At 39.5% G+C, this 27,961-nt stretch overlaps 1 protein-coding gene and 1 non-coding gene across 2 annotated transcripts; both read left to right on the top strand.

Annotated features, from left to right (window-relative positions):
* The first annotated feature begins 17 nt into the window (after nucleotides 1-17).
* Cs (citrate synthase) lies at nucleotides 18-27,744 on the top strand. The gene is made up of 11 exons (XM_027926745.2): nucleotides 18-177; nucleotides 12,261-12,311; nucleotides 13,519-13,626; nucleotides 14,400-14,465; nucleotides 14,811-14,942; nucleotides 15,136-15,324; nucleotides 23,858-24,057; nucleotides 24,964-25,093; nucleotides 25,210-25,311; nucleotides 25,679-25,888; nucleotides 26,199-27,744. The coding sequence occupies exons 1-11, from the start codon at nucleotides 136-138 to the stop codon at nucleotides 26,367-26,369; spliced, it is 1,401 nt and encodes a 466-aa protein (XP_027782546.1). The 5' UTR covers nucleotides 18-135; the 3' UTR covers nucleotides 26,370-27,744.
* Nucleotides 24,370-24,449, top strand: Trnag-ccc (transfer RNA glycine (anticodon CCC)). The gene has a single exon. It is a non-coding gene; the product is annotated as a tRNA-Gly (tRNA).
* Nucleotides 27,745-27,961: the final 217 nt, after the last annotated feature.

Here is a 27,961-nt window from a genome sequence, read left to right on the forward strand (position 1 = left end):
ACCCTTTCCCTCAGCCGCCTCCTTTCAACCTTGTCTACCCGTTGGCACGGCCTCTGGTGCAGCGGCGGCGGCTCCCGTTTCTGCCGCATCTCTCTCCCCTCTTTCCCTCCCCATCAGATCCTAGAGTTGCCTGCCATGGCTTTACTCACTGCGGCCGCACGGCTCTTGGGAGCCAAGGTGAGCAACTAGGGGAGAGAGCGCGCCGTTCTGGGGTGGGGCTGAGGCGACCGCAGGCCCTCAGTAGCCGGGGTCTTCCCTCCCTCCCACACCCGCGCGCACCCCTGCGCGTCTTAAAGGAGCCCTGCTTTTGGCTTGTCGCCAGCCCTCCCTAGAGCTCCCGAGGCCATGTGCTACGCTGCCCTTCCGGCTCCTTAGGGTGAGGCGAATGCTGTCGGTGCCGGCCTGCAATCTGGGGCGGGTGCAGAACCCCGACCTTACTGGCATCCTACATGTCTAAGTGGGTTTGTGTCACCCTGAATGAAGAAGGATCCAAGACTAGAGCCGCCAATAGAGGATAGAGGTGTGGCGTTTCACTAGAGTTATGGAAAGAATTGTTTGGAGGAGGGGGTGGGGGTGAGCAGATGTGCTCACTCTGTCCCAGAGCTGGAGCGGAGGCTAATTTTGGCTCTGATTTATAGGGAGGGCCTTGTCAGTTCCCCAGCTGCCTGTTTCTATTTCTTCAACACAGTTATTGAAGACTTTAATAAATACATCGTAGCAGTTTATGCTAGAGGTGTGGTACTCCAGCTCCTCTTTGTCCTTGGAACTCTTGCACTTAGCTTGGGCGGGGTGAAGAATTTTTGTAAAACTCCTACTTAACAGGTATGATTGGAGAAAGAACCAGAAAGGTGGTTCCACTAAACTACAAGCCAATAAATGCAGATACTCGGTATGAGGTAGTAAAGCCAAGGTCACATGACCAGCCCTACTACTTGCTAGCCCTGGTTTTGTTAAGGATCTTAAGTCTTCTTTACCCAGGGAAACTTCCTCTTATTCTTTGGGGCCCTTTACAGATATTTATTGCTTTTTTGAATCTTAGAAATGCTTTTCCAGATAATGATACCCCCGATTTCAAACTGCCAATAATTTTGGCTCTAGATAACTTGGCCCCTTAAGCAGAGAAACTGCTGTTAAAAGAGTCTCAGTCCTCTAATCCAAGGAGGGACAGTCCCACAAGTGACCTTGACTTCTTCTGCAAAGAAATTATATTTTCTGCAGTTTGAAGCTGTCAGCACTTGAAGGAAAGGAAAGGTTTAGAATGGTTTTTGGCTTGCTCTATATATCCTCCATGGTTAGCAGAGATAAAGTGCAACCTATAGGATTTATCTTGGTTCTTCCAAACCCAGAAGCAAGGTAGAGACTGATATTTGTCTTACTTGGCTCTTGTCTCTCCTGCTACTAGGGAATAGGGTAAGGAAGCCTCTTGGGAAATGAAGAAAGTTCTAGATAGTGTTTTGGCAGAATAGGGGACACTATAATTAGCTTATTCCAAAGCTGCTAACCTAGTGTTTGACCAGATAGTCTGACCTTACAGTGAATTTGAAAAAAATCTTTTGGATTTACCTTTTGAATTTATCATGTCTTACAAGCCCCTAGGGAGCCTCAGAATACTTTAGGAATGATAAGTCTACATAATTGTGTTATCATTATTTTCTTTACTTTCACGTTAGAAGTGGACTTGGAAGGCAGGGGAAATAGCTCAGTTTGTAGACTGCTTGCCTTGCATGCTCAAGGCCCTGGGTTAAACCCTTAGAACCAAAAAAAAAAAAAAGAGGGAGAGAGAGAGAGAGATGGACCTGAAGATTCTAGAAACCTATATATTGAAAGTCCATTTGAAAACTTTGACCCTTGAAACCAGCAAAGCCCATCTGGCACAGTGGTGCTTGCTTATAATCCCAATGATTTGGAAGTCTGAGATAGGACAATTGCAAGTTCAAGTCTAGGCTGGGTAACTTAATGAGACCCTGTCTCAAAATTTTTTAAAAAAGAAAGAAAATTTAAAGGGCTGGGAATATAATAACCCAGTGATAGATGGACCCTAAGTGCAATCCCTAGTACTGTCAAGGGAAAAAAAAAAAAGCAACAAAACAAAACTTGTAAAACCCATCAAACTTCTCAGAAGTGGAATTTCCTGAGAACAAAGCAATATGACCAGGATATCAAGAAACCTTTCAGTATTGCTCTCATCTGCCTGAGCTTTCTAGGTTAACCTGTAGCTTAATTGGTTGTTGTTGTTGTTGGTAATAGATTTTACTTTTGATATTAAGGTAGGTTTTATAAAGGAAACAAAATAGTTCTAACCCAGAACTAATCTCTATTACTTTGTCAAGGTCAGATGTAGTTTCACTTTTTTGATAAAGAGTTTTTTTTAACCTTAGAAGTCATTGTTCCATTGTACCATCCTCCTATCCATTTTCAGGTAATTTATTTATGTATTCATTATTTGAGTAACTATTCTAAGCAGTATTGTGCTTTAGGTTATTTTCTATTTAATGCCGAGAATGTAACCCAAGGACATTTAACACTGAGCCATATCCCCAACCCTTTTTTCATATCATGACCCAGGCCCTGGGTTCAATCCCCAGCACGCATGCATGCACGCACAGACATGCACATCTTTTCATAGGTGATCTGGATTTGGATTTGGGCTGAGAATTGGAGTAGGGTCACCAATTCACTTCTGGATTCTTGAAGTCAACATGCTTAATTAGCCCTAACTGAAGAAAGTTATTTTTATACCACCGAGAATTGCTCCTCCAAACTAGGATGTTTGGAGCTTTGAGAAAATCCAATCAAAGTAATGTTGATTCCTTGATGCTTACTAGAAGGACCAAAGATGGAGTGGGAAATCCTTATGCAGTGCTTGTGGTGGAATGAGTGCATGTATTCTTCCTAGTGGTCTTCAGATTGTTAACAGGTGAATGAATGCCTGAGCATGGGGAGGCAATGAGGTCAGTGATAATAACTAAGTAGGATGTGAAATATAAAACGGTAGTGAGACAACTTAGCAATAGATCTTTTCTTTCTTTTTTTTTTGTTTTTGGTAATGGGCACTGAGCCACATCCCCAGCCCTGTTTTGTATTTTATTTAGAGACAGGGTCTCACTGAGTTGCTTAGTGCCTTGCCATTGCTGAGGCTGGTTTTTAACTAGCGATCTTCCTGCCTCAGCCTGCCAAGCTGCAGGGATTATAGGCATGTGGCACTGTATCCAACTAGATCTTTCTTAGCATCTGTCTTTTTTTTTTTTTTTTTTTTTAATTTATTTATTTATTTTAGTTTTCGGCGGACACAACATCTTTGTTTGTATGTGGTGCTGAGGATCGAACCCGGGCCGCACGCATGCCAGGCGAGCACGCTACCGCTTGAGCCACATCCCCAGCCCTTAGCATCTGTCTTTTAATTCTTATGTCACCTGCCCAAAGCCCTTAGGTCCCTGTATTCTTTTAACATAGTGCCATTTTCAGGGGTCTGTAAATTTACAGTGGGCATCATAATCAGGGATATGATTATTATACTTGTTCAAATGTAGATTCCTTGATCCTACCTACAGATTATGATTCAGCAGAGGTAGGATGAGATCCAGAATTTGTATGTTTTCATGCATCATTAGTTGGCTGATGATGTGTGGTGGTGCTAGGACCACACTGTTAGGCCACTGAAACTACATACAGGCTTTTTGTTTGCAACTTGCTTTATTAGCTGTATTGTAGGAAACTTGAGAATTTGGGTATTTTTTTTTTTTTTTAAGCAATTGTTTTAAAAATTAATAGGCAGGGGGGTTGGCTCAGTGGTAGAGCTCTTAGCATGTGATTCTCAGCACTGTATATAAATAAATAAAATAAAGGTCCATTGACAATCAAAAAATATTTTTTTTAAAAAATCAGTAGGCACAGCTGTAGTTCAATATTAGAGAACTTGCCTAGTATGTGCAAGACCCTGGGTTTGAAATCCAGCACCACAAATAAATAAAAGTCAAGTTCAGGACTAGAGGTATAGTTCAGTGATGAGCATGCACAAGACCCTGGATGTATATAATTCCCAGGGTCTTTTTTTTTTTTTTTAAATTTCAAAAGTAACTAAGCAACTTAGTGAGACCTTGTCTGAAAATAAAAAGGGCTGAGATGTGGCTCAGTGGTAGACTGCCTCTGGTTTCAGTTCCCAGTACTGCAACAAATAAATAAATAAATAAAACTGTTCTAAGAAGTATTGTGCTTTAGGCTATTTTCTATAAGTTTTTCTTAATTGGCCTTTTTTCCCCCCCTCTTCAAATGCGTTGGGAAGTTTTAGGAACTAAAACTTGTAAGAACTCCTAGCTGAAGTGAAGGAATTGCTATAATTCCTGAGAAAGTATTAAGGAATAGGTCTTATATACTTTATTTACTAGCATGCACTCAGTTCACATATAAAAATTTGGTGTTCAATAAGTATTTGTTAACAATAAAGGCTTGTACTGAAAGGAAATTTTAAGACTTTTTTTTTTTAATTGTAAATGGACATACTACCTTCATTTTATTTATTTATTTAGTTCTATGTGGTTCTGAGGATCAAACCTAATGCCTCACATATGCCAGACAAGCTCTCTACCATTGGGCTACAACCGAAGCTGCAGCCCATTTTAAGACTCTTGTTTAAGGTTTGAGTGGTATCTTTTTTGGTCTTTCTCTCTGATCAAGATATTTAGGCAAGAGACTGTTGGGAGATAATAGAATTATTAAAGAAACTCCTATGAATATGAAGGCAGTCGGCGTGAAATCTGAAGACTACTCTGCTTAGGCTATTAAGTAGCCTGACCGAACGTTGCAGGCCAACTTCCAGTATCACCATGTGAAACACAAACATTAAATGGCTTTAGTTCTCTGACCTGCTTCTGGGGAGAGAGCAGTCTTTGTCCTAGGCAAGTTCTTTTTTTCTTAAAGCAAGTTGTTCTTTTGCAAAAGAAGCCTCTGTAGGGCACAATTTTCCCTACCAGTTATTAGTGCATTATGTTTGTTCCATCAGCTAAATCAATCCTGGCTTGTCCAGCTCTGATCTTTGGTTGATGAAGGACAAGGGTCCTGCTAAAATTAGGATCATCTCTCTCAAGCTTTTAATGTTAGCTCCTGGATGTATAGTAAGATATAGTCTGAATGTGCCTAGGGTGGAGAATCAAAAGTTTTCTTCTCCCTGGTAGAGTAAGGGTCATAGATGTAGACCAGTGATGATAATAGGTTAAGAGGAGCAAGAAGGAAATAACTACATTATTGAGTAAGTAGTTATCTGTACAAGATTCTCTTATTCTCAGAATTGGGGGGAGGGAATAGTTCATTGATATTTGATAACTGACTTGCTTAATATCCTATTCCAGGAATATTCTTAAGTACTATAGGCAAGTGTTTGGCAGAATTTCCTGCATGTAGTCTTTTTCCTTTCTTGGCCTTTTTCTTTTAATTTTTATATTGTTTCCATCTCAGCACATTTCAGTCTTGACCCACTTGTATCAATAATAACAAACTCACTGGAAGCATTCTTGCAATGGGGAGACAGTATATGAGGTTTGAAAAAAGCCTCCTAATGATTGTGATACTCCTACTTCCACTATGTGGAGAATCCTGGCTGTCAGCCATTATGAGCTAGGCCCTTATCTTTGGAAGCAGCTTTCTTTATCTCTCCCCATGAAGCTGACCTATTGAGTGAGATGACTGCCTGATTCACCTGACAGCTGTCTTTCCAGTGAGGTAACTCTATATATGCCATGCCACTGGAAACCAAAATTCCAACTGCCACACCTCCAGGGTTGGGGAGGAGCTGAGGTAGAAGTTCAAAGATGACTCAGAAGTTTGTAATCCGCCTGTCCCATCAGTGAGTATAACCTGAATGTACTGGATAAAGCCATTCAGCAGCTTTCTTTGGTAGCCTGTAGATGAAATGAGGTACAAAGTCTTGGGTGTGACAGTTCTTAAGCCCCTTCTGTCAAGAGTTATTTACTCAGCTGATGGAGACTAGGATTAGTTAAACTCTTTCCTCTCCCTGTGGCACTTCTCTTTGTGATCAGAGTTGAGGGCTGGAGAGGTAGTTCAGTGGTAGAGTGCTTGCCTAGCTGATACAGGGCCCTGTGTTCGATCACAAGAACAACAAAAATAATAATGTTAAAATAAAAGGAAGTTGAGGTTTTATTTCTTATTCTGCTGCTGAAGGAAATTATCTATACACTTTCTCCTCAAGCTTGACACACTCTTTTCTGTGATTCAGCTCCGGGTAAGAGGATTTTTTATTTTTTTGAATCAAAACTGAATGAACCCAGAGGCAGTTAACCACTGAATCAATCCTCAGCCCTTTTTTATATTTATTTAGAGACAAAGCCTTGCTGAGTTGCTCTAAGACTCACTTTGCTGAGGCTGGCTTTGAACTTGCAATTTTCCTGCCTTAGCCTCCTGAGTCACTGGTGTGTATCACTGCACCTGGCTCAGGCAAGAGTTTTGACACCAGATGGTATGTAACAACATTTCTAAGAAACAAATATTTATTGAGCTCATATACGTACAAGGCACTGTTGGAGAGCTTCCATGTAAATTATTTCATGTAGTTCCCTTAACTACTTTGGAATTGACTTCATTTAGATATGCAAAAACTGGGATGTAGAAGTTAGGTCACATAGTCAAGATAACACAGAAGGAAAGTGGCAGAACCTGAATTTAGAACTCACTCCTTAATAACTGCTTCTCCAAACTGCAGATTTGAGTTCAGTAGGTCTGACACCAAGACTGACTGACTGCTTGTCTGCCTGCCTTTTTTCCTGTTTTTTCTTTCTTTCTGATACTAGGGACTGATCACAGGGCCTCATACGTACTAGGCAAGTGCTCTATCCCTGAGCTGCATTCCCATTTTGAGATAGGGTCTTACTATGTTGCCCAAGGTAGACTTGAACTCTTTTTTTTTTAAATCTTTATTTTGTTTTTATGTGGTGCTGAGAATCTAACCCAGTGCCTCACGAATGCTAGGCAAGCGCTCTACCACTTGAGCCACATCCCCACCCTGGTAGACTTGAACTCTTGAACTTGCCATCCTCCTGCTGCATCCTCTTGAATAGCTAAGATTATAGGTGAGCACCACCACACTCTTGCTTAAATACCAAGATTTTTTTAAAAACATTTCTTTTTTTAAATATCATTTTTTTTATTGTTGTTTATGTTTTATGTGGTGATGGGGATTGAACTCAGGGCCTCATGCTTCTTAGGCAGATACTTTACCACTGAGCTACTCCCCAGCCTCAAATAGCAAGATTTTTAAGTACTTTTATATGCATGCTTCTTAAAACCTTAGAATCAAGACTGTAAGCTAAGTAGTTTTATGTTAAATATGGAAATAGAATGGGAAACAGTAATTGATTTGCTTTGGATATCTCAGTTATTTAGTAAAGGATCTGGGACTAGAACCCAGATTTCCTAACTCCTGTACTCTACATCCTAACATGAATTTTTTCTACTCTAGCATTTAAGCAGTTCTCCAGAGAGAGAGAGAGAATGCCAATAAAGAGTGTGTGTGTGTATGTGTACTTACTTAATCCTTAGTCCTTTGAGGTGGGTACTATTGTAGTTCCTGTTTTACACAAGCTCTTTATAAACCAGCATTGCTTTGCACATTGGAGATCTGGCTAAGAAGTATTGCTGATGTGGGATTAGGGAACTTTTGAGATCAGCTCTTTTTAGGTTGTTCCTAAAGCTCCTCATTAAATAGCAAAGAAACTATCTATAAAGGAAATTAAGACTGCTACTTTATTTTATTTGTTTATTTTTATGTGGTGCCGGGGTTCAAACCCAGTGCCTCACACAAGTTAGGCAAGCGTTCTACCACTGAGCCATAACCCTGGCCCACCCCCAACCGTTTCTTAAAGTAGCATTCATACGGATAGAATTGAGAGGTGGATGTAACTAAGTAGCAGTTGTGATATATTTGATTTCTTTTAAATGTTGTAGTGTTCTTATAGCCTTAAGTGACCTTCCCTTTTTTTTTTTTTTTCTGATTACTTCTTTTTGTTTTAAATATTAAGTGAAAGGAACTGGGCATAGTGGTGTACACCTATAATCCTAGCCTCAGGAGCCTGAAGCAGGAGGATCACAATTCAAAACCAGCCCCAGCAATTTAGTGAGGCCCTAAGCAACTCAGTGAGACCCTGTCTCTAAATAAATTTTTTTTTTTTTTTTTAAGAGAGAGAGAGAATTTTTTAATATTTATTTTTCAGTTCTCGGCAGACACAACATCTTTGTTTGTATGTGGTGCTGAGAATCGAACCTGGGCCGCATGCATGCCAGGCGAGTGTGCTACCGCTTGAGCCACATCCCCAGCCCTCTAAATAAAATATTTTAAAAAGGGCTGGGCATGTGGTTCAGTGGTTAAGCACCACTGGGTTCAATCCTCAGTACCAAAGAAAAAGAAAAGGCAACTCATTCAGTAGGTTAATAGTTCTGTCTCAGAGAAAAAATGACCTGTTTTTTGTTTTATGTTCATATTTATGTAAGAAAGACCTCAATCTTAAAATTGCATTTCATCTTAAGATTTGGGCTCTAATTCTATCACAAATTTGAATAGTTTTGGTTGGTGTATTTATTTTTTCCTAAGACTTAACCTTAAGCTAGGTTTTTTTTTTATTGTTGTTTGTTTTGTTTTTAGGGACTCACTCAATTGCTGAGGCTAGTTTTGAATCTCTGTTCCTCCTGTCTTAAAGCTTCCAGAGCTGCTGGGATTAGAAGTGTACCATGCCCTGCTTAAACTAGTTTTGTAATTTTTTCTCTTGCCAGTGAAGAAGCAGCTAGCCATTATAGGAACTTTTTAAGATGGTTTAGATGTGGAAAATTATCATTATAGACAGATTTCAAGCTCTTTTTTTTAATTTAATTGATTTTATTTTTTTAAAATACATTACAGCAGAATGCATTACAATTCTTATTACACATATAGAGCACAATTTTTTATATCTTTGTATATAAAGTATGTTCACGCCAGTTCATATCTTTATACATGTACTTTTTTTTTTTGCATTACAATTCTTATTACACAATATACCACAGTTTTTCATATCTCTGTATATAAAGTAGATTGACACCCAATTCGTGTTTTCATACATGTACTTTGGATAATGATGTCCATCAATCACATTCCACTTTTTTTTTTTTTTTTTGGCAGTACTAGGTATTGAACCCAGGGCCTCCTGCATGGTAGGCAAGTGGTCTACCACTGAGTTACATCCCCAATTTTAAAATAAAATAAAATTTTATTTTATTTGGAGACATTAAGTTGCTAAATTGCCCAGGCTGGCCTTGAATTTATGATCTTCCTGCCTTGGTCTCCCGAATGGCTAGGATTACAGGCATGTGCCACTGTGCCTGGCTTCAACTTTTTTCTTCTATTAGATGATCTGTTCCCTGTATCTTCTGTAAAACAAAACCACCACAGCAAAGAACTTCCCATAATTAAAAGGTCTGATGTGAACTGGATGCTGAAGCAGAAGGATTACAAATTTGAGACCAGCCTGGGCAATGAAGACCCTGTCTTCAAAATAAAAAATAAAAAGGACTGCAGATATAGCTCAGTGGTAAAAGCACCCCTGAGTCAAACCCTAGTATCACCAAAAAAAAAAAAAAAAAGATCTGATGTGATCTCTGGGAAATGAGACCTCTATAATTATGGGATCCTGGAGCATGGAATAGCTTGTAGTAGATTAGCCCTATGGAATAATAAACTCATTTACATGTTTTCTATTTGGTGACTAGTAACATAAAGCAAAGTTATTTCTTTAGTACTAGGTCCATCTTCCCTATTTGCCATATAGGTATAGGGGGCTAAAATTCTGTTTGTGCTCTCTCCTTCTTGCCATAGAGACTTTTTTCCTCCCTCAGTGTCAGGATTAAATCTAGGACCTCTCACATGCTAGACAAACAAGCATTTTACCATTGAGCTACACTCAGCGCTAGAGGAGACTCTTTAGGAAGTTGTTAAAAGGAGTTAAAGACAGTCTTAGCTAATAAGTTAAGATGTTCCCCCTTTGCTTTATAGACACACTAGATTGCCATTTGCTCTTTGACTTTATTTTTTTTTTTTAGTTGCAACAAAGTATCACATTTATTGAATTCTGATTCAATTACCCCATATATCTATCTTCTTTAGCTTAATTTTTGTCTCTAGGTTTCACAATCACTTGGTCTCCACATCAGGTTTTTATTTTTTTTATTTTTTTTTTTTAATTTTTTATTGTTGGCTGTTCAAAACATTACATAGTACTTGATATATCATATTTCACAATTTGATTCAAGTGGGTTATGAGCTCCCATTTTTACCCCATATACAGATTGCAGAATCACATCAGTTACACATCCATTGATTTACATATTGCCATACTAGTGTCTGTTGTATTCTGCTGCCTTTCCTATCCTCTACTATCCCCCCTCCCCTCCCCTCCCCTCCCCTCTTCTCTCTCTGCCCCCTCTACTGACATTCGTTTGTCCCCCTTGTATTATTTTTCCCCTTCCCCTCACTTCCTCTTGTATGTACTTTTGTATAACTCTGAGGGTCTCCTTCCATTTCCATGCATTTTCCCTTCTCTCTCCCTTTCCCTCCCACCTCTCATCCCTGTTTAATGTTAATCTTCTTCTCATGCTCTTTGCTCTTTGACTTTAGCTTTGGATTGATTATTTGTGTATGTGTGTATGTCTTACTGTACTAAGGATTAAACCCATGGCCTGGCACATGCTGGGCAAGCCCTCTTAACACTGAGCAACTTTCTAAACCCTGGATTGATTCTTTTGGACACAGGATTTTTTAAAAATTCTTTTTTACTAAATTCTGAAAAACCTTAGGCCTTACTAAAGCTACATGACTATGGTGATTTATGTAGTAACTAATAATTTTCAATACAGCCAAACAGGAGTGAAATGGTTACTAGAAAAGGTGTCTCTGGTCTTTTGACAAAAGGAACAAAGGTATAGATTTGCTCCAAATTAGTTTACTTGTACATGTATATGTGTATGTGATCTTTTAGTTTGTGAAGTAGTTTTACATTGTTGTAATTTAGTTATTACAAGACAATCCAGTATGTTATGGCATGGGTATTAGTGCTATTTTATAGATAAGGAAACTGAGACTTGCTTGGACTATCTCATTTTATCTTCAGAATAACCTAGTGCAGAAAACTTAATCGCCCTGTCTAAGGCCCTAGTCCTAGTTAGTAGTATAATTGGTTGTTTTATTTCAAAGTTGGTTTTGAACTTCTGTTGCAACTCAACAGTCTTCTCTTAGAGAGTACTTTTTCCTTGAGGATGAAACTGTGTCTCAGCATAGGAGAGAATATAAACTATATTATTTATCTCTGTAATGAAAGATAACTTTCTTAGGTCTCAGAACCATCTTTGGTTAGTTTTCCTGAAGTGTATCTTGAAAAATTCTTTTAGTACAGGTGTGTAGGTGATAAACCCTCACTTTTTGCTTATCTGAAAATGTCTTTATTTCATCCTATTAAGTCATAACCACCATCACCACTACACACACACCTCTTACTACCCCTATTTGTAGCTTAATAATTATTTTCTTTTGATACCTTTAGAAAAGTTTCCTAGTTTCCGTTGCCTTTCTTTTTTTTTTTTTTTTTTTTTTGGTACTGAGGATTGAATTCAGGGGGCACTCAACCCCTGAGCCACATCCCCAGCTCTATTCTGTATTTTATTTAGAGACACTGAGTTGCTTAGCACCTTGCTTTTGAACTAATGATCCACCCGCCTCAGCCTCCTGAGCCACTGGAATTATAGGCGTGCGCCAGCATGGCTTGGCTTCCATTGCCTTTTCTAAGTAGTCTTCTCTGTGCTTTTTCCAAGAGGGTTAGAACTTTGCCTGTGGGCTCTTTTAGACTAGAGAGATTGAATGCTGCTGGAAGACTAGGTACTGGAAAGGTCTTACCAGCAGCCTTGAGTTCTTGGTTAGTTTCTTCATTTGTTTTCCTTGGGGCCATTCAGAATTCGGACATTTAGAATGGGATGGGCTAGACAGTCTAACAGCTACACGTCCCTGGATCCCAGATGATGAGAAAGAGACTTGTCAAGAAATGCTAATGAATCTGTGCTACTGCTGCCTCCATACTGGTAACTCCTTCCCAAGCTGTTTGTGGTCTTATACAGCTTTCATATGTCATACTGTCTGAAGAGGTTCAGATGAAGAGAGAGCGATTGAGTCACTAACTCCTTGTTAATACAAAGGAGAGAATAGTATTACATAAGGATTTTTTTTTTCTTTGCAGAATGCATCCTGTCTTGTTCTTGCAGCCCGGCATGCCAGTACTTCTACCACGGTAAGGCTTGAAAAAGAAAGCCAAAAATCACTTACTACTTGGGGTAGTCTTACTCTTGGATAGTATGGGACAACCACCTAGCCTCTTATTATCTTGAGTTTCGTGGAAGTATCTACTATTATTACTATTATTACCATGTAAAAGATAATTTACTCAATGATATAGTAAGATGGGAATAGCAAATATTTTTACCTAAGATTTTTAAGTTTTTAGATTATAAAATATAGTTTTGTTTTGTTTTTCTTTTTTGGTGGTGCTATGATTCAAACTGAGGACATTACACATTAGGCAAGAATTTATCATTAAGCTTCATCCTCAGCCCTCTACATGATATAAAAGTTACCATTTATTTATTTATTTTATTTTATTTTTAAATATTTTGCTTTCAGTTGTAGTTGGACACAATACCTTTATTTTATTTATTTATTTTTATGTGGTGCTGAGGATCAAACCCAGCGCCTCACTCATGCCAGAGGAGCACTCTACATCTGAGCCACAACCCCAGCCCCCAAAAGTTGTATTTTAATCTGTTAATCTTCCCACCACCACCACCAGAGATTGAACCCAGGGGCTCTTAACCCATGAGCTACGTTCCTTTTTATTATTTTTATTTTTTTATTATTATTATTCTGTGTGTGTGTGTGGTGCCGGGGATTGAACCCAGGGACTTGTGTATGTGAGGCAAGCACTCTGCCAACTGAGCTATATCCCTAGCCTCTGTTTGTTTTTATCTTGAAACAGGGTGTTGCTAAGTTTCTTAGGGCCTTGCTAAGTCGCTGAGGCTAGACGCAAACTTGCAATCCTCCTGCCTCAGCTTTCTGAATTGCTGAGATTACAGGTGTGCCTTTATTTATTTTTATGTGGTGCTAAGGATCGAACCCAGTGCCTCATGCATGCTAAGCAAGTGCTCTACCTTATTTATTTATTTTAATCACTTTTAAATGTATAGTTCAGTGGTAGTAAGTGCATCCATATTATTGTGAGCCATCTATCTCTAGAACTTTCATCTTTCTTAATTGAAACTCCCCATTAAACAATATCTTTCTATTCCTTGCTCCCTCTGCCTAATTCTTTTACCCTCATCTGTACAGAGTGGTTGACCAGACGTTCCTGGCAGATAAAGCCAAATACTAAAAAGTAGTCTTCACATATGTACTTTGCAGGAAGTCTCAAACATTTACCTTAACCCTTCTGTTTCTCTTTGTAGAATTTGAAAGACATATTGGCCAACCTGATACCTAAGGAGCAGGCCAGAATTAAGGCATTCAGGCAGCAACATGGCAAGACAGTGGTGGGCCAAATTACTGTGGACATGGTAAGGCTTAGCGGGTCTTGGCTGGGAAAAGTAACCTGTTTTGTGCTTCAACAAAAGTACTACCATTCTCTTTGCTGATTATTTAAAAGTATTCTGTGCTGTATAAGGAAATGTTTGGGCTTATGGTGTTCACTAGAGGTTAGCTTGTTCTCTTCTACATATTTAATAATTGAACCTAACTAATTCATCTAGGGGAGGGATGAATACAGTTTCTGGTCCTGTTTCCAATCCCTCAGCCTTTGGAACTAGAATGCTCTCTGTCTTTGAGTTCATACTGTACCAACCATCTAGTTAAACCATAATAGGTCCTCTAGGAGAGCTTTAGGAGGATAACTTCCCTAGCCTTAAGAGTTTGAGCAGCTCATCTAATAATTTTATATAGTCTTTAGCTATTGTTCTGATTTCCCTTTCCCTATAATACATCTCATTCTTTTTACTTTAGTTGAGGGTCTAAGGGAGGTTAAGAATGGGGTAGGAGAAAAAATACAATAAGAAAAGGAAGCAGTAGGGGTTGGGTTGTCTACAACTTAAAAAAATTTTTAAAAGGAAGCAGTAAAAGCAGAAACATTAAGGAAAGATAATAATTTCTTAGCTTAAAATTTTCATTTCCAATATAAGCAGTCTTTGAAAAATCCTTCAGTAAGTTAACTCCCCAGAAATTTTCTTCCCCCTTAGAAGTTAAAGAATAAATTTTGTTTCCCAGGTTCTATAAAACTTGAACAAGCTCTAGACTGAATCATTCTGACTACTGGTCGTTATCCTCTTTTCTCTAGATGTATGGTGGCATGAGAGGCATGAAGGGACTTGTATATGAAACGTCAGTTCTTGATCCCGATGAGGTAAGACACTGTCGTGTCAATCACTGATAATCATTGAATTTACTGACCATACAGACCAGTTTGCAAACTAAACCACCAAACTGTGGATTAGACAATGAGGAAACAGCACAGAGCACCTGTTTTCGTATTTTAAAAGTTAGAGAATATGGAATAACTAAAGAATAAGTTTACCTTTTAATGTATCAAAATAGAAAATAAAAGTTCAAAAGCAATAATAATATATGAAGATTTAAGATTCGAAAGGTATGTTCTAACTTGTTAAATGTCTGATATGAATAGGTCAGGTCAGTTATTTTACTTATAGCTGAAAAACTTGAATTGTAATTATCACTCTTCTCCATCAAGGGCATCCGATTCAGAGGCCATAGTATCCCTGAATGCCAGAAATTACTGCCTAAGGCTAAGGGCGGGGAAGAACCCCTTCCTGAGGGCTTATTTTGGCTGCTGGTAACTGGACAGATCCCAACAGAGGAACAGGTAAAGCAGAAAGAAATTGGCCCTTCTTTATTCCCATTCTTTGCCTTTCTGTATCTTAGACATTTAATACTGACTGGACTGTGGGTCGTAGTTTATAGAGATATAGAGTGAGGGGAAGAAGTTAGCAGAGTTCTGCTATGTAAGTGGATTGTGTTGAACATTCTTGGATTTTCTATATATTCTTTTCCCACAGGTATCTTGGCTTTCAAAGGAGTGGGCAAAGCGGGCAGCTCTGCCTTCTCATGTGGTCACCATGCTGGACAACTTTCCCACCAACCTGCACCCCATGTCTCAACTCAGTGCAGCCATTACTGCCCTCAATAGTGAAAGTAACTTTGCCCGGGCATATGCAGAGGGTATTAACCGTACCAAGTACTGGGAGGTAAGAAATTTAGGCTGAGTGATGGTTTGTGACAAGAATTCAAAGGAGTTGAATGTGAAGGAAGAAAAGGTAATATAGAATCTTTAGAGGATTTCTTCTCTGATTAATGGAAGAAATGTAACAAAGTTTCAGGGCCTGGGGGTGTAAATCAGTATTAGAATACATGCTTAGCATGTTGGAGACTATAGGTTTAATCCTAGCACCAAAAAGAAAACAACCATGCACAGTGAATCATGCCTGTTATCCCAGCTTCTCTGAAGGCTAAGGTAGCAATTGAAAGTTTGAGGTCAGCCCAGGCAACTTAGTGAGACTCTCTCAAAACAAAAAGATATGGTAATATAGGTTAGTGTTAAAATACCCCTGGGTTGAATTCCCACCCCAGTACTGCAAAAAAAAATAAAAAGATGATTTTACTTTAGGCTTGCCTTGTTTGTTGTTGAGATTATGAAGATAAATAGAGCATGGATTATATCACCAATGGTTTGGCTGTTGATATACATGTAAAAAATAGACTATAATTCCATATCTTGCTGCAAGATTTTCAAATTATAATCTTGCTACACAGGACTATTGCAATATTAAAAAGTATGTTACATAACTAAAGGGTTTCTGAGGAGGATTTCACAGAGCACTCTCACCTAACTTCTGAGGCCCACTTCTCCCTTTTCAAATCAGGAGAACCTTGAGAAATCTAAAAAGTTAAGTGAATGACAGCTAAGTCAACTCTGGAATCTAATTCTATGAGCCATGTCTGGCTAGACCACCTAAGGTACCTGTCAGGAGTGGAAAGATGATTCATATCTTGGGAGTGGGATCTTGAAACATATAGCTTTATTTTCTAAAACTGAAATGTGACCTTAATAGTTAGAACTCTGTGGTTGGAGCAGGCTGTTGTGTCTTATCCCAATGCATAGTACATTACATGATTACTTTCATCCTCTTCCAATTACCCACATACTCACAAACACTGGGTAAAGTACAAATTATGTGGCTAGGTGTACAAGAGGACATCCCTTTTTTTTTTTTTTTTGTCAGAACTGGGGATTGAACCCAGAGTTTCACTTGTGCTAGGCAAGCTTTCTACCACTGAGCCGTATCTCCAGCCCTTTTTATTTTTTATTTTTTTTTAAATATTTATTTATTTATTTTAGTTTTCGGTGGACACAACATCTTTGTTTGTATGTGGTATTGAGGATCGAACCCGGGCCGCACGCATACCAGGCAAGCGCGCTACCGCTTGAGCCACATCCCCAGCCCCCTTTTTTTATTTTTTTTTAATTTGAGACAGTCTTGGTAGATTATCCAGCCTGGCTTAGAAGTTGCAATCCTGCCTTAGCTTCCTCAGTTATCTGGAATTATAGGCATGTGCTACCACATCCAGCTCCCATTTTCTTCTGTTTCTTAATTAGAAACATAGTATAGGGACAACAAAATACCTTTTTACAAAGCAGGTATACAAAATTATTTTTTTTTAAATATTTATTTTTTAGTTATAGGTGGAGACAATATCTTTATTTTTATGTGGTGCTGAGGATCGAACCCAGAGTCTCACACATGGAGGCAAGCGCTCTACCTCTGAACCACAACCCCAGCCCCATACAAAATGATTTTTAACCTGAGATATCAATTACCAGGAAGGCCCTAAAGTGTTTATTTATGATGTAAGACAGAATAGCATGATACACTAGTCTTTTGAAACCCCTTTGGGGCCTGTTAAATCCTGCTTACTTCATTGATTGGTATTTATTTGCCAACTATGTATAGAAAATTTTGTCTATTATCTGGGCATCCTGGTACATGCCTTGTAGTCTCAGCTACTGGGGAGGCGAAAATGGGAGGATTAATTGAGCCTGGGAGTTCAACTAGCCTGAGAAACACATTGAGACACTGTCACCAAAGAAAAAAGAGAGAGAATTTTGTTTGCTGTTGGGAAAGGGGGGTGGTTTGAAATGGATATTAATGTTTTGAGGAGGGCAGATATCAGGGATTGAACCCAGGGGCACTTTGCCACTGAGCTACATCCCTAGGTCTATTTGGTATTTTATTTAGAAACAGGGTCTCACTGAATTGCTTAGAGCCTGGCTTTTGTCGAGGCTGGCTTTGAACTCGCAATCCTCCTGTCACCACCTCCTGAGCTGCTAGGATTACAGGCATGCCCCACCTTGCCTGGCTGAAATGGATTTTATTGATATATATGGCTGGGGTTGTAGCTCAGTGATTGAGCACTTGCCTTGCATGTGTGAGACACTGGGTTCGCTCCTCAGCACCACATAAAAATAAATAAATAAATAAATACAGATAGATAAGATAAAGATGTTATGTCCATCTACAAGTAAAAAAATAATTAAAAATATATATACATGCATGTATTTTTTACTTGTTGATGGACCTTGATTTGATTTTATTTGTTTTATATGCGGTGCTGAGAATTGAACCCACTGCCTCACACATGCCAGGCAAGTGCTCTACCACTGAGCTACAACCCAGCCCTTAAATGGATATTAATTTTCAGTTATCATTGGGGAGGTTGGGAAGGAATGACAAAAGATACAAACATTCATAACATCTTAAAGCTTGTTTTGTTTTTTTGTTTTTTTTTCTATTGGGGATTGAACCTAGGGGTGCTCTTTTACTGAGCCACATCTGCAACCTTTCTAATTTTTTTTTTAATTTTGAGACAGGATCTTGATAAGTTACCAAGACTGGCCTAAAACTTGCAATTCTCCTAATATATAATATAATCTCAGAGATTATAGGCATGTGCCACCATACCTGGCCACTTAAAGCATTTCTAAAACTACCTGTCAGCAGGTATAATAGATCATAAAATCTGTTGCTTTTTATTTTCTTTTAAAAAATATGTTCAGGGCTGGGGATGTGGCTCAAGCAGTAGTGCGCTCACCTGGCATGCGTGCGGCCTGTGTTCGATCCTCAGCACCACATACAAACAGAGATATGTCCGCCGAAAACTAAAAAATAAATATTAAAAAAAAATTCTAAAAACAAAAAAATGTTCAGGTAACTTTTATCTCTGCAGGCCACTATAACATAAAAGATTAAATTAGGACTAAGTTCTACTCTAAAATTTGTCTTTTAGAAAGGCTTCCAGGGGCTGAGGATATGGCTCAAGTGGTAGCACACTCGCCTGGCATGAGTGAGGCACTGGGTTCGATCCTCAGCACCACATAAAAATAAAATAAAGATATTGCACCCACCTAAAACTAAAAAAATAATAAATAAAAAATAAAATTAAAAAAAAAAGAAACGCTTCCAGGCTGGGTGCAATGTAGCTCAGTGGTAGAATGCCACTGGGTTTGGGACTGGGGATATAGCTCAGTTGGTAGAGTGCTTGCCTCGCATGCACAAAGCTCTGGGTTCAATCCCTCGCACCACCAAAAAAGAAAAAAAGAATGCCATTGAGTTTGATTCAAAAAACTTCTTAAAATTCAGGACTTTACTGATCTTCTGGAGAAGGTTTATAAGCAATACTGATTTGTCCCCTTTATGACACAAAAATTAGCACCAGTAAATGCTTTTGTTTAATAGTACATGATACTCTTTTGTTGCCTTATGTCTCTCTCAAAGATCAGACATGCCATTTTAATTCGGTGCTCTGTGTTGTCTAATTTTATAATGAGCTATTTAAGTAAAATAACATAACAATAACATAATATCATTGAGTTGCTACCTTTTTGTGGGGAGGGGAGGCAGATTTGAGGATTGATCCAAGGACCCTGCACATGCTGGGCAAGCGCTCTGCCACTGACCTCTAGCCCTAGCCTTTCATATTTTCTATTTTGAGGCATGGTCTCACTAAATTGTCCAGGCTGGCTTCAAACTTGTGATCCTCTTACCTTAACCTCCCAGGTTTCTGGGATTACCAATATGCGCCACTATGCCCTGCTTACCTGATTATTTCTGATTAAAATTTTATACCAAGAAGTTTTTTAATGTATTTTTTTATTACATCAGAATGCATTATAATTCTTATTACACATATAGAGCACAATTTTTCATAGCTCTGTTTGTATACAAAGTATATTCACACCAATTCGTGACTTCATACACGTACTTTGGATAATAATGACCATCACATTCCACCATCATTTTTAACATAATGTATTTCTTTTCTTTTTTTTTTTTTCTTTTTTAGTTTTAGGTGGACACAATATCTTTTATTTTTATGTGATGCTAGGATCGAACCCAATGTCTTGCGCATGCCAGGCAAGCGCGCTACCACTTGAGCCACATCCCCAACCCATAATGTATTTCTTAAGAGCATGATCATCTTCTGGTAACACTTCCTCCATAATAGTTTCCATGATTTTAGATGAGTAGTATAATATATTGATTTGAAAGAATTTCACCAGCCTCTAAGTCTATTCTTTATTGACTTAATTTTCTCATGACAGGGAGATTTTCCTGATGCAACCAGCTGTTTAATTATGAAGTAGGTTTAAGTTGTTGGATTTAATAAAATTTGTGAAGCAGCTGATTTAAATTGTGCTAGTAATGCCACCTTTTGTAAGGTCTATGAATGTTATGTGGGTTTTGAAACTGCTTATAATAAAGTTGTAATCATTCTAACACCTGATAGCTACTGAAATCATGATAGATATGCTTAAGTGCTTTATATTCATATTTAACTTAATCCTTAGAATAACTGTGAGGTAGATGTTACTTAATCCCATCTTCTTATGGAACAGGAAAACTGGAGATTAGAGAAGTTAAGTAGCTTTCCCAAAGTCACACAACTAGTAAGTGGTGCAGACCAGATAGAATCTTTAGTTTGCTGGCTCTGGGATCTCCTTCTTCACTATTAATTCTGGCTGTCTTCTTTTTCTAAGTCTTGTGAATGAGAAATAGCTAAATGGAAGACTCTTGGCCAGAATTTTACTAGCACAAGTGGAGATGGTAGCTCTTGGTACCTCATGATCATTATGGTCAGTTTTGTTACCTTTATTCTAGACAGTTATGATGATGGCATATTTTAACATGTCTTTTCCAAAGCTTTATAGGATGAATAATGAATTAATGGACTGGGGGCATAACTCAGTGGTACTATGATAGCATAACCCACTCTAGGCCCTTGGTTCAATGTCCAGCCCCACAAGAAAAAAAGGCATGAGTTGGTAACAATTACCTAAATAACACCTCACTCTTAACTTATTAAAGAAATAAGCTGGGTGCCCAGAGGCTTGGGAGGCTGAAGCAGGAGGATCATGAGTTCAAACCAGCCTCAGCAACTTAGTGAGACCTTAAGCAACTCAGCGAGACCCTGTCTCTAAATAAAATATTAAAAAGGGTTGGGAATGTGGCTTAGTGGTTAAGCACCTCTGGGTTCAATCCCCATATCAAAAAAGAAAGAAAGAAGCTGGGTGCAGTGGTACATGCTTGTAACCAGGCTGAGGCTGAGGCAGGAGGATTGCCAAGTTCAAGGCCAGCCTCAGCACTTAGCAAGGCCCTAACCAACTAGCAAGACCCTGTCTCAAAAGGGAAGTTGGTGGTATCTTGACCATGATCTGCGCAGGCAAGACAAACTGGGTTTAAACAGGCTGGCTGCAACCTTCAACTAAGAAAAAGGTGGCGAAAGATCACACAACACAGAAACAATTTTGGAATCAAGGGTAGGACGACGGCTCTTTGACCTTAAGGGTCAAGCTTCCATGCTGGAAAGAGAGAGCTCGAGCCCGCATTTCCTTTATTTTCTAGCAGGGACATCAGAGGCAGGGATAAGTTTTCAAGAATGAAGTCTTGCTTCTTGATGTCTTGTGGTCAGCAGATTGATTGACATCTTGGCAAGTCACACCCATCTCAGGTGCTGTGTGGGATCTTAGGCAGAGCTAGAGGTGGAGGCTCACCTGCATCATGCGATCAATCCCCTACAGGGAGTTTGCCAGTGCCAGACCTATCCCCTCATTTGGCTACTGTGCGCAATAGTCCACACACACACAGCCCATGGATGGCTTGTGACAGTGGTAAACCCCTGGGTTCAGTCCCCAGTAGAAAGAAAGAAAGTGAGTGGAAGGAAAGAAGTAGGAGTTCTGTCAGATTTGTTTAGTATTTTAAAACTTCTTAAGGCCAGGAGAATAGCTTAGGGCTTACCTAGTATGCTAGGTTCAGTGTTTAACACACACACATACACACAAAAAAAAAACTTGTCCTTTTGCTAATGGAATTCGGAATTTCTTGGGGAAGATACAATTGAGACCACCGGTCTGGAACAAATAATTACCATCACAAAAAGAGAGGCTACCAGATACTATATGCCTCCTAATAAATGAACACAACACTTTATGAAATAGTCTTATTAAAAATTGCACTTGAGAGGCTGGGGTGATGGCTTAATGGTAGAGCACTTGCCTCACATATGTGAGACACCGGGTTCGATCCTCGGCACCACATAAAAATAAATAAGTGAAATAAAGGTATTGTGTCCAACTATAACTAAAAAATAAATAAATATTTTTTAAAATTTTTAAAAAGATAATTTAAAAAAATTTTTTTAAATGCACTTGAGCTGGTTGCAGTTATATATGCTTGTTATCCCAGCTAACTCAGGAGCCTAAGGTTACAAATTTGAGACCACCCTGGAAATTCAGTGAGACCCTGTCTGAAAATTCAGTGGTAGATCATCCCCAAGTTAATACCCAGTACCCAAAAATTGTATTGAATAGCCCATGGTTGTAACTCAGTGGTAGAGTACTTGCCTGGCATGGATGAGACTCTTTATTTGATCCCCAGTTCTGCAAAATAAATAAAGTAGAGCAGAAGAGGGAGATTCAGACACATTCAATCAGTGTAAGGACTGATTCAAACAAATGAAAGTTGGAGGAACTTGATCAGGGAAATTTGAATATTGACAAGATATCTGATGACATTGAGGATTTATTTAAAAAATTAAGGTAGAATGATAGATTTCTGATTTTGGTTATAAGAAATCTTTATCTTTTAGAGGAGATATGTGGTGAGTTGTATTTTGTTTATTTGTTTGTTTTCTGGTGGTAGGGGTTGAACCCAAGGGCACTTAACTACTGAGCCACATCACATCCCTAGTTCTTTTCTTATTTTCCAATTTGGGATAGAGTCTCGCTGAGTTGCTTAGAGTCTTGTTAAATTGCTGAGACTGACTTTGAAATTTCGATCCTTCTGCTTTAGCCTCTCAAGCTGCTGGGATTACACAAGCGTGCACCACACACCTGGCCTAATTTTTAATTGAGACAGGGTCTCTCCAGTTGTTCAGGGCCTTGCCAAATTTTGAAATTGGCCTTAAATTTATGATCCTCCTGCTTAGAGTTGGGATTATAACATGAGCTTCAACATCCAGATTTTTTGGGTGGGAGAGTACTGGGGATTGAACCCACAAATTCTTAACCACTGAACTACATCCCCAGCCCTTTTTGTATTTTACTGAGACAAGGTCTCACTGACTTATTTAGGCCTTGCTAAATTGCTGAGGCTAGCTTTGAACTTGTGATCCTCCTGCCTCATCCTCCCAATCCACTGGGATTATAGGCATGCACCTCTGTGCCCAACCAGTTTTTGGAATTATTAAAATAAAGGGGGCCAGGGTTGTGGCTCAGTGGTAGAGCACTTGCCTAGCATGCATGAGGCACTGAGTTCGATCCCCGGCACCACATAAAAATAAATAAAGGTATTGTGTCCATCTAAAACTAAAATATATAAAGGGTTGGGGATAGGCCAGATGCAGTGGCGCACACATGCCTACAATCCCAGCGGCTCTGGAAATTGAGGCAGGACAATCAAGAGTTCAAAGCCAGGGCTGGGATTGTGGCTCAGCGGTAAAGTGCTCATCTAGCACATGCCAGTTCCATCCTCAGCACCACATAAAAATAAATAAACAAAATAAAGGTATTGTGTCCAACTACTTCTAAAAAATAAATATTTTTTAAAAAGAGTTCAAAGCCAGCCTCAGCAGTGGTGAGACACTAAGCAACTCAATGAGACCCTGTCTCTAAATAAATTACAGAATAGGCCTGGCAATGTGGCTCAGTGGTTGAGTGCCCCTGAGTTCAATTCCCTGGTACAAAAAAAGGGGGCAAGCTGGGTATACATCTCAGTGTTAAGAGTGCTTGCTTAGCATGAAAGGCCCTGTGTTTGATTCCCAGTACCAGAAAACAAAACAAAATAAATTCCACAGTGTTGTAAGTCGTGTTAGAGTGATAAAAGATCATAATTAAACATATTGGGGTTGAGTCCTGACTTTGGCGTGTAACTGAATACTGGGGGCTCGGTTCTGTCATCTGAAATGGTGGTTATTATAGTAAGAATTGGGAATAATGTTTTAATGTACATGAGAAACTATTACAAATCACTTAGTGTGGTGCCTGAGTCATAATAGCTTACTCAGTAAATATTTATTATTATTACTATTCCATACTTCAAAACATACTCAATATGTAACCACCAACCCAAATAGCCCATTCTCTAGAGAACAAATACTATCCCTACCTAATTCTTCTTTGCTAGTGGTAATTTTTTTCTTCTTCTTCTTCTTTCTTTTTCTCATCAGTTAATATATGAAGATTGTATGGATCTCATCGCAAAACTACCTTGTGTTGCTGCAAAGATCTACCGGAATCTCTACCGGGAGGGCAGCAGTATTGGGGCCATTGACTCTAAGCTGGACTGGTCCCACAATTTCACCAACATGTTAGGCTATACTGATGCCCAGTTCACTGAGCTCATGCGTTTATACCTCACCATCCACAGGTGAGCTAGACTTGGCAACCATAGTCACCATATTCCTATATCAATAGGAAATTTTTTTGAAAGCTCTTGAATCTTGTCATTTTCTGGCTACAGATGGTCTGCATTAAGTAGATGGGAAAATGTTATAAAGGATGATGCAAAACAAGAAAATGGCCTAGAATGGAAGGTTAAGTCCTAGGGAAATTACTACGAACCCTGCTAAGAATTAGATGGTGTTTCTGGGAAAAGGAACTAGCTGTAAACATTAAATGGTCCTTCAACTTTCCTGGAGCTCCCTCTTCTGGCCACTGTTATTAAAAGTGGGAGCCTAGGGCTGGGGAATATATAGCTCAGTTGGTAAAGTGTTTGCCTCCCGTGTATAAGGCCCTGGGTTCAATCCCCAGCCCCCAGCACCCAAAAAAAAAAAAAAAAAAAATGGTGGGAGCCTGGGGCTGGGGATATAGCTCAGTTGGTAGAGTGCTTGCCTCACATGTACAAGGCCCCGGGTGCAATCCCCAGCACCACCAAAAAAAAATGGGAGCCTGGCATGGGATGTAGCTCAATGGTAATGTTTGCTTAGCACATTCAGAATCCTAGGTTCTATTCTCAGCACTAAGGCAGGGGGTTGTGGGGAGCTGGAGTGGTTGTGGTAGAATCAGGGAGCTGAGCACACAGACATCATCAACCAGTAACTCTTCAGCTCTGTAGCTTAGGGAACAAAAGCTGATGATGAGATTAGGGTGTCTTTTTATAAATGCTTAGGTATAATTGACTGGCTATAGGCTGGTGTGAGCCCATAAGTAAGTAAGATGTGACAAATTATCAGCAAGGTCTATGTTTCTATAAGTTGGCAAAGATGTGTCAGGTGAAAAGTTAAGAGACTACATCTGTCTTTTCTCCCCTTGGCTCTCCCTTATTTTACCATAGTGACCATGAAGGTGGCAATGTAAGTGCCCATACCAGCCACTTGGTGGGCAGTGCGCTTTCAGACCCTTACCTGTCCTTTGCAGCAGCCATGAATGGGCTTGCAGGACCTCTACATGGACTGGCGAATCAGGTAAGATTATTTTCTTGCTCCAGGTTTTTCTTATCCCCATATCTGTTCCTCATCTTAGCATTTTCTCCTGACATATGTATTAACATTCCTTTTTTCCCCCAAACCTTAACCCACAGGAAGTACTTGTCTGGCTAACACAACTACAGAAGGAAGTTGGCAAAGATGTGTCAGATGAAAAGTTAAGAGACTACATCTGGAACACACTCAATTCGGGACGGGTAAGTTCCCAAGTTCTGTGTCCTGTAATTTGGAAGAATTAAGAAGGAAAAAAATGAGAGGGCCCCTAAATTAGACATGCATGTGCATAGTTCCCCATTTGACTACCCTAAAAAAATTTTTTTTTAAATTTTGTGGTTGTGGAGATTTAACCCCAGGGCACTCTACCTCTTAGCTACATCCTTAGCTTTTATTTCTTCAATTTTATTTTGAGACAGGGTATGACTACCATACTAAGGCTGGCCTCCAACTTGCAATCCTCTTGCCTCAACCTTCTGAGTTGCTGGGATTACAGGTGTGCACCACCATGGTTAGATAAAAATGTCTACCTGAGGATACCAATCATCTTTTTTTCTTCACCCTATATAGGTTGTCCCAGGCTATGGTCATGCAGTTCTAAGGAAGACAGATCCACGATATTCCTGTCAGCGAGAGTTTGCTCTGAAACACCTACCCAATGACCCTATGTTCAAACTTGTTGCTCAGCTGTATAAGATTGTGCCCAATATCCTCTTGGAGCAGGGAAAGGCTAAGAATCCTTGGCCAAACGTAGATGCTCACAGTGGGGTGTTGCTCCAGGTGAGTCCTCCCTTTGCTGCTTTCCCTTTCATTGTACCATATTCTACTTTTCTCTGCTGTGTACACAGTCAACTCCCTCATCAAAACAGGACTCTCCCCTCCTTCACAGAACCTTCTGACAGTTGTCTGTGGCAGGGGTGGGGGCTGGGGTTCTTTCTTTTCAGAATCACAATTGCCATACCTCTGTTACTTCTATTTAAGACTGAGCCAAGTCCTTAGAGAACAAGGGGAACAGACCTCATCACCCTAGACTTGTACATATCACTGCTTCTGGATCTATAACAAAACTTTTTTCTCTTCTGTCTTACAGTATTATGGCATGACGGAGATGAATTACTACACAGTCCTCTTTGGGGTGTCACGGGCACTGGGTGTATTGGCACAGCTCATCTGGAGCCGAGCCCTAGGCTTCCCTTTAGAAAGGCCCAAGTCCATGAGCACGGATGGTTTGATGAAGTTTGTGGACTCTAAGTCAGGGTAAAACTGGAGACTGGGGGGAAACTGACTACCGAAGATGAGGAAGCTTAAAAAAAGTATACTTTTGTTTTGTTTCAGGGGGCCCTTTAAAGATTTAAGATTAAATTGTATCTGAGGCACTGAAAATAACGTTTGACGTTAAAATATAAATTAAGACTTTAAAAGATGAAAAGTGACCCCTTCTTCCCTAACCAGTTCCCTTTCCTTCCTGGTACAAGTTGCCCATCAACTATAGGATAACCAGGACTAATGCATGTGGTATGGGTTAGGTTTGGCCCCCTACCTTCTCTGGAGTGAGAATATGACTCCACTTCCCTGAGTCAAAGCAAGTTGCAAAGAATCTGCAGTCACTCTGGAGTCTCTGCTTTTATCTGCCCAGCCCTCTGGGCCAGCAAGCCAGGACTCTTCCCCTTCTGTTTCCATAGGAATCATGTTGGATTATCAGCTATACCAAGCCCCATGGCCTTCTCCTATGTACACAAACACTTCCTAGCAAGACCTCTTGGTTAGCTAGACATACTGTGGCAATTTTTTTTTTTTAACGCTGCTAAGTGACCATAAAGGTGTGATATTTGTTGACAACTGATACCCAAAGTTTCTTTTTTAAAAAATTATCCCATTAAAATTAAGGTCTGGTAGGATTTTTTCCACTATTTTAATGCCTTCTTCCATACTTTCTATACCTGCTATGCCTCAAGCTGAGGATGCTCTGGACCTTCCCTTCTTGTTCTCTACCAGAGACCTCTTTTAGCAGGTTTGTCAGATCTGTGGTCTTTTCCAGTCATTTGGCTTTATCAGTGCTTAATGTGAATTAAACTTTTTACTTCCACAGAACATAAGCCACTACAATGACTTCTTTTTCTCCTGTGTTAATACACTGTGGGGCATAGAACAGTGGGCTCAGGAATGGCCAGTTCCTTTATGATCTGGTCCCAGGGGTACTAGCATTTCTTTTTGAACAGAGAAATTATCAAGATTGGATATGACTTCCTTCAAGTATCAGGTCTTAGCGCTGGGGGCACTCAAAAGAGTAGTAGACCTTCCTCATCCTGTCCCAAGAAAATGTTCCCTTATTTATCAATGTCTTTTCCTGCCCCATCCCAAGAGCTTGCAGTACAGTGTTTGTTTTAGAAGCCCCATTTGCACAGGTTTTCAGTGACTCAGAATGCTCTACTGCCTTTTCTTTGAGAAAGGATTGAGATACACTCCTGTTGTGCCCCTTTCTTCCCTCAAAACTCCTGCCTGTGTTTGTGTGGATCCCCAAACCCCAGAACCACGCTGTTGAGATGGACACACTGTAAACCCCTGGGTGACTCAAGTCATGATACAGACTTCAGGGTATTCTGTATAAAATAAAAAATAAATGTTTTTATTAATAATGTTTGAGCCTGCTAATAAGTCCTGGAAGAATCTTTATTATGATGAGGTAAGGAGTCTGACTAGCAAGATCCTAAACTTAACAAGTCCTAAGTTATCCTGTGCATCTTTTTTTTTTTTTTTTTCCAGTGCTGAGAATCGAACCCAGTGCCTCACACATGGTAGGGAAGTGTTCTACCACTGAGCCACCACCCCAGCCCCAAAACTGCTTGAAGATAA

This window comes from Marmota flaviventris, chromosome 3 (genome assembly GCF_047511675.1).
Source record: "Marmota flaviventris isolate mMarFla1 chromosome 3, mMarFla1.hap1, whole genome shotgun sequence".
In the NCBI taxonomy this organism is placed as follows: Eukaryota; Metazoa; Chordata; class Mammalia; order Rodentia; family Sciuridae; genus Marmota; species Marmota flaviventris.

Bases quoted from the DNA above. Each gene is read 5' to 3' on its own strand.
- Cs (XM_027926745.2), top strand. From the start codon at position 136: ATGGCTTTACTCACTGCGGCCGCACGGCTCTTGGGAGCCAAG. The intron at 14,466-14,810 runs GTAAGACACTGT...TTCTCCATCAAG, and splicing joins CAGTTCTTGATCCCGATGAG to GGCATCCGATTCAGAGGCCA. The intron at 24,058-24,963 runs GTGAGCTAGACT...ATTTTACCATAG, and splicing joins TTATACCTCACCATCCACAG to TGACCATGAAGGTGGCAATG.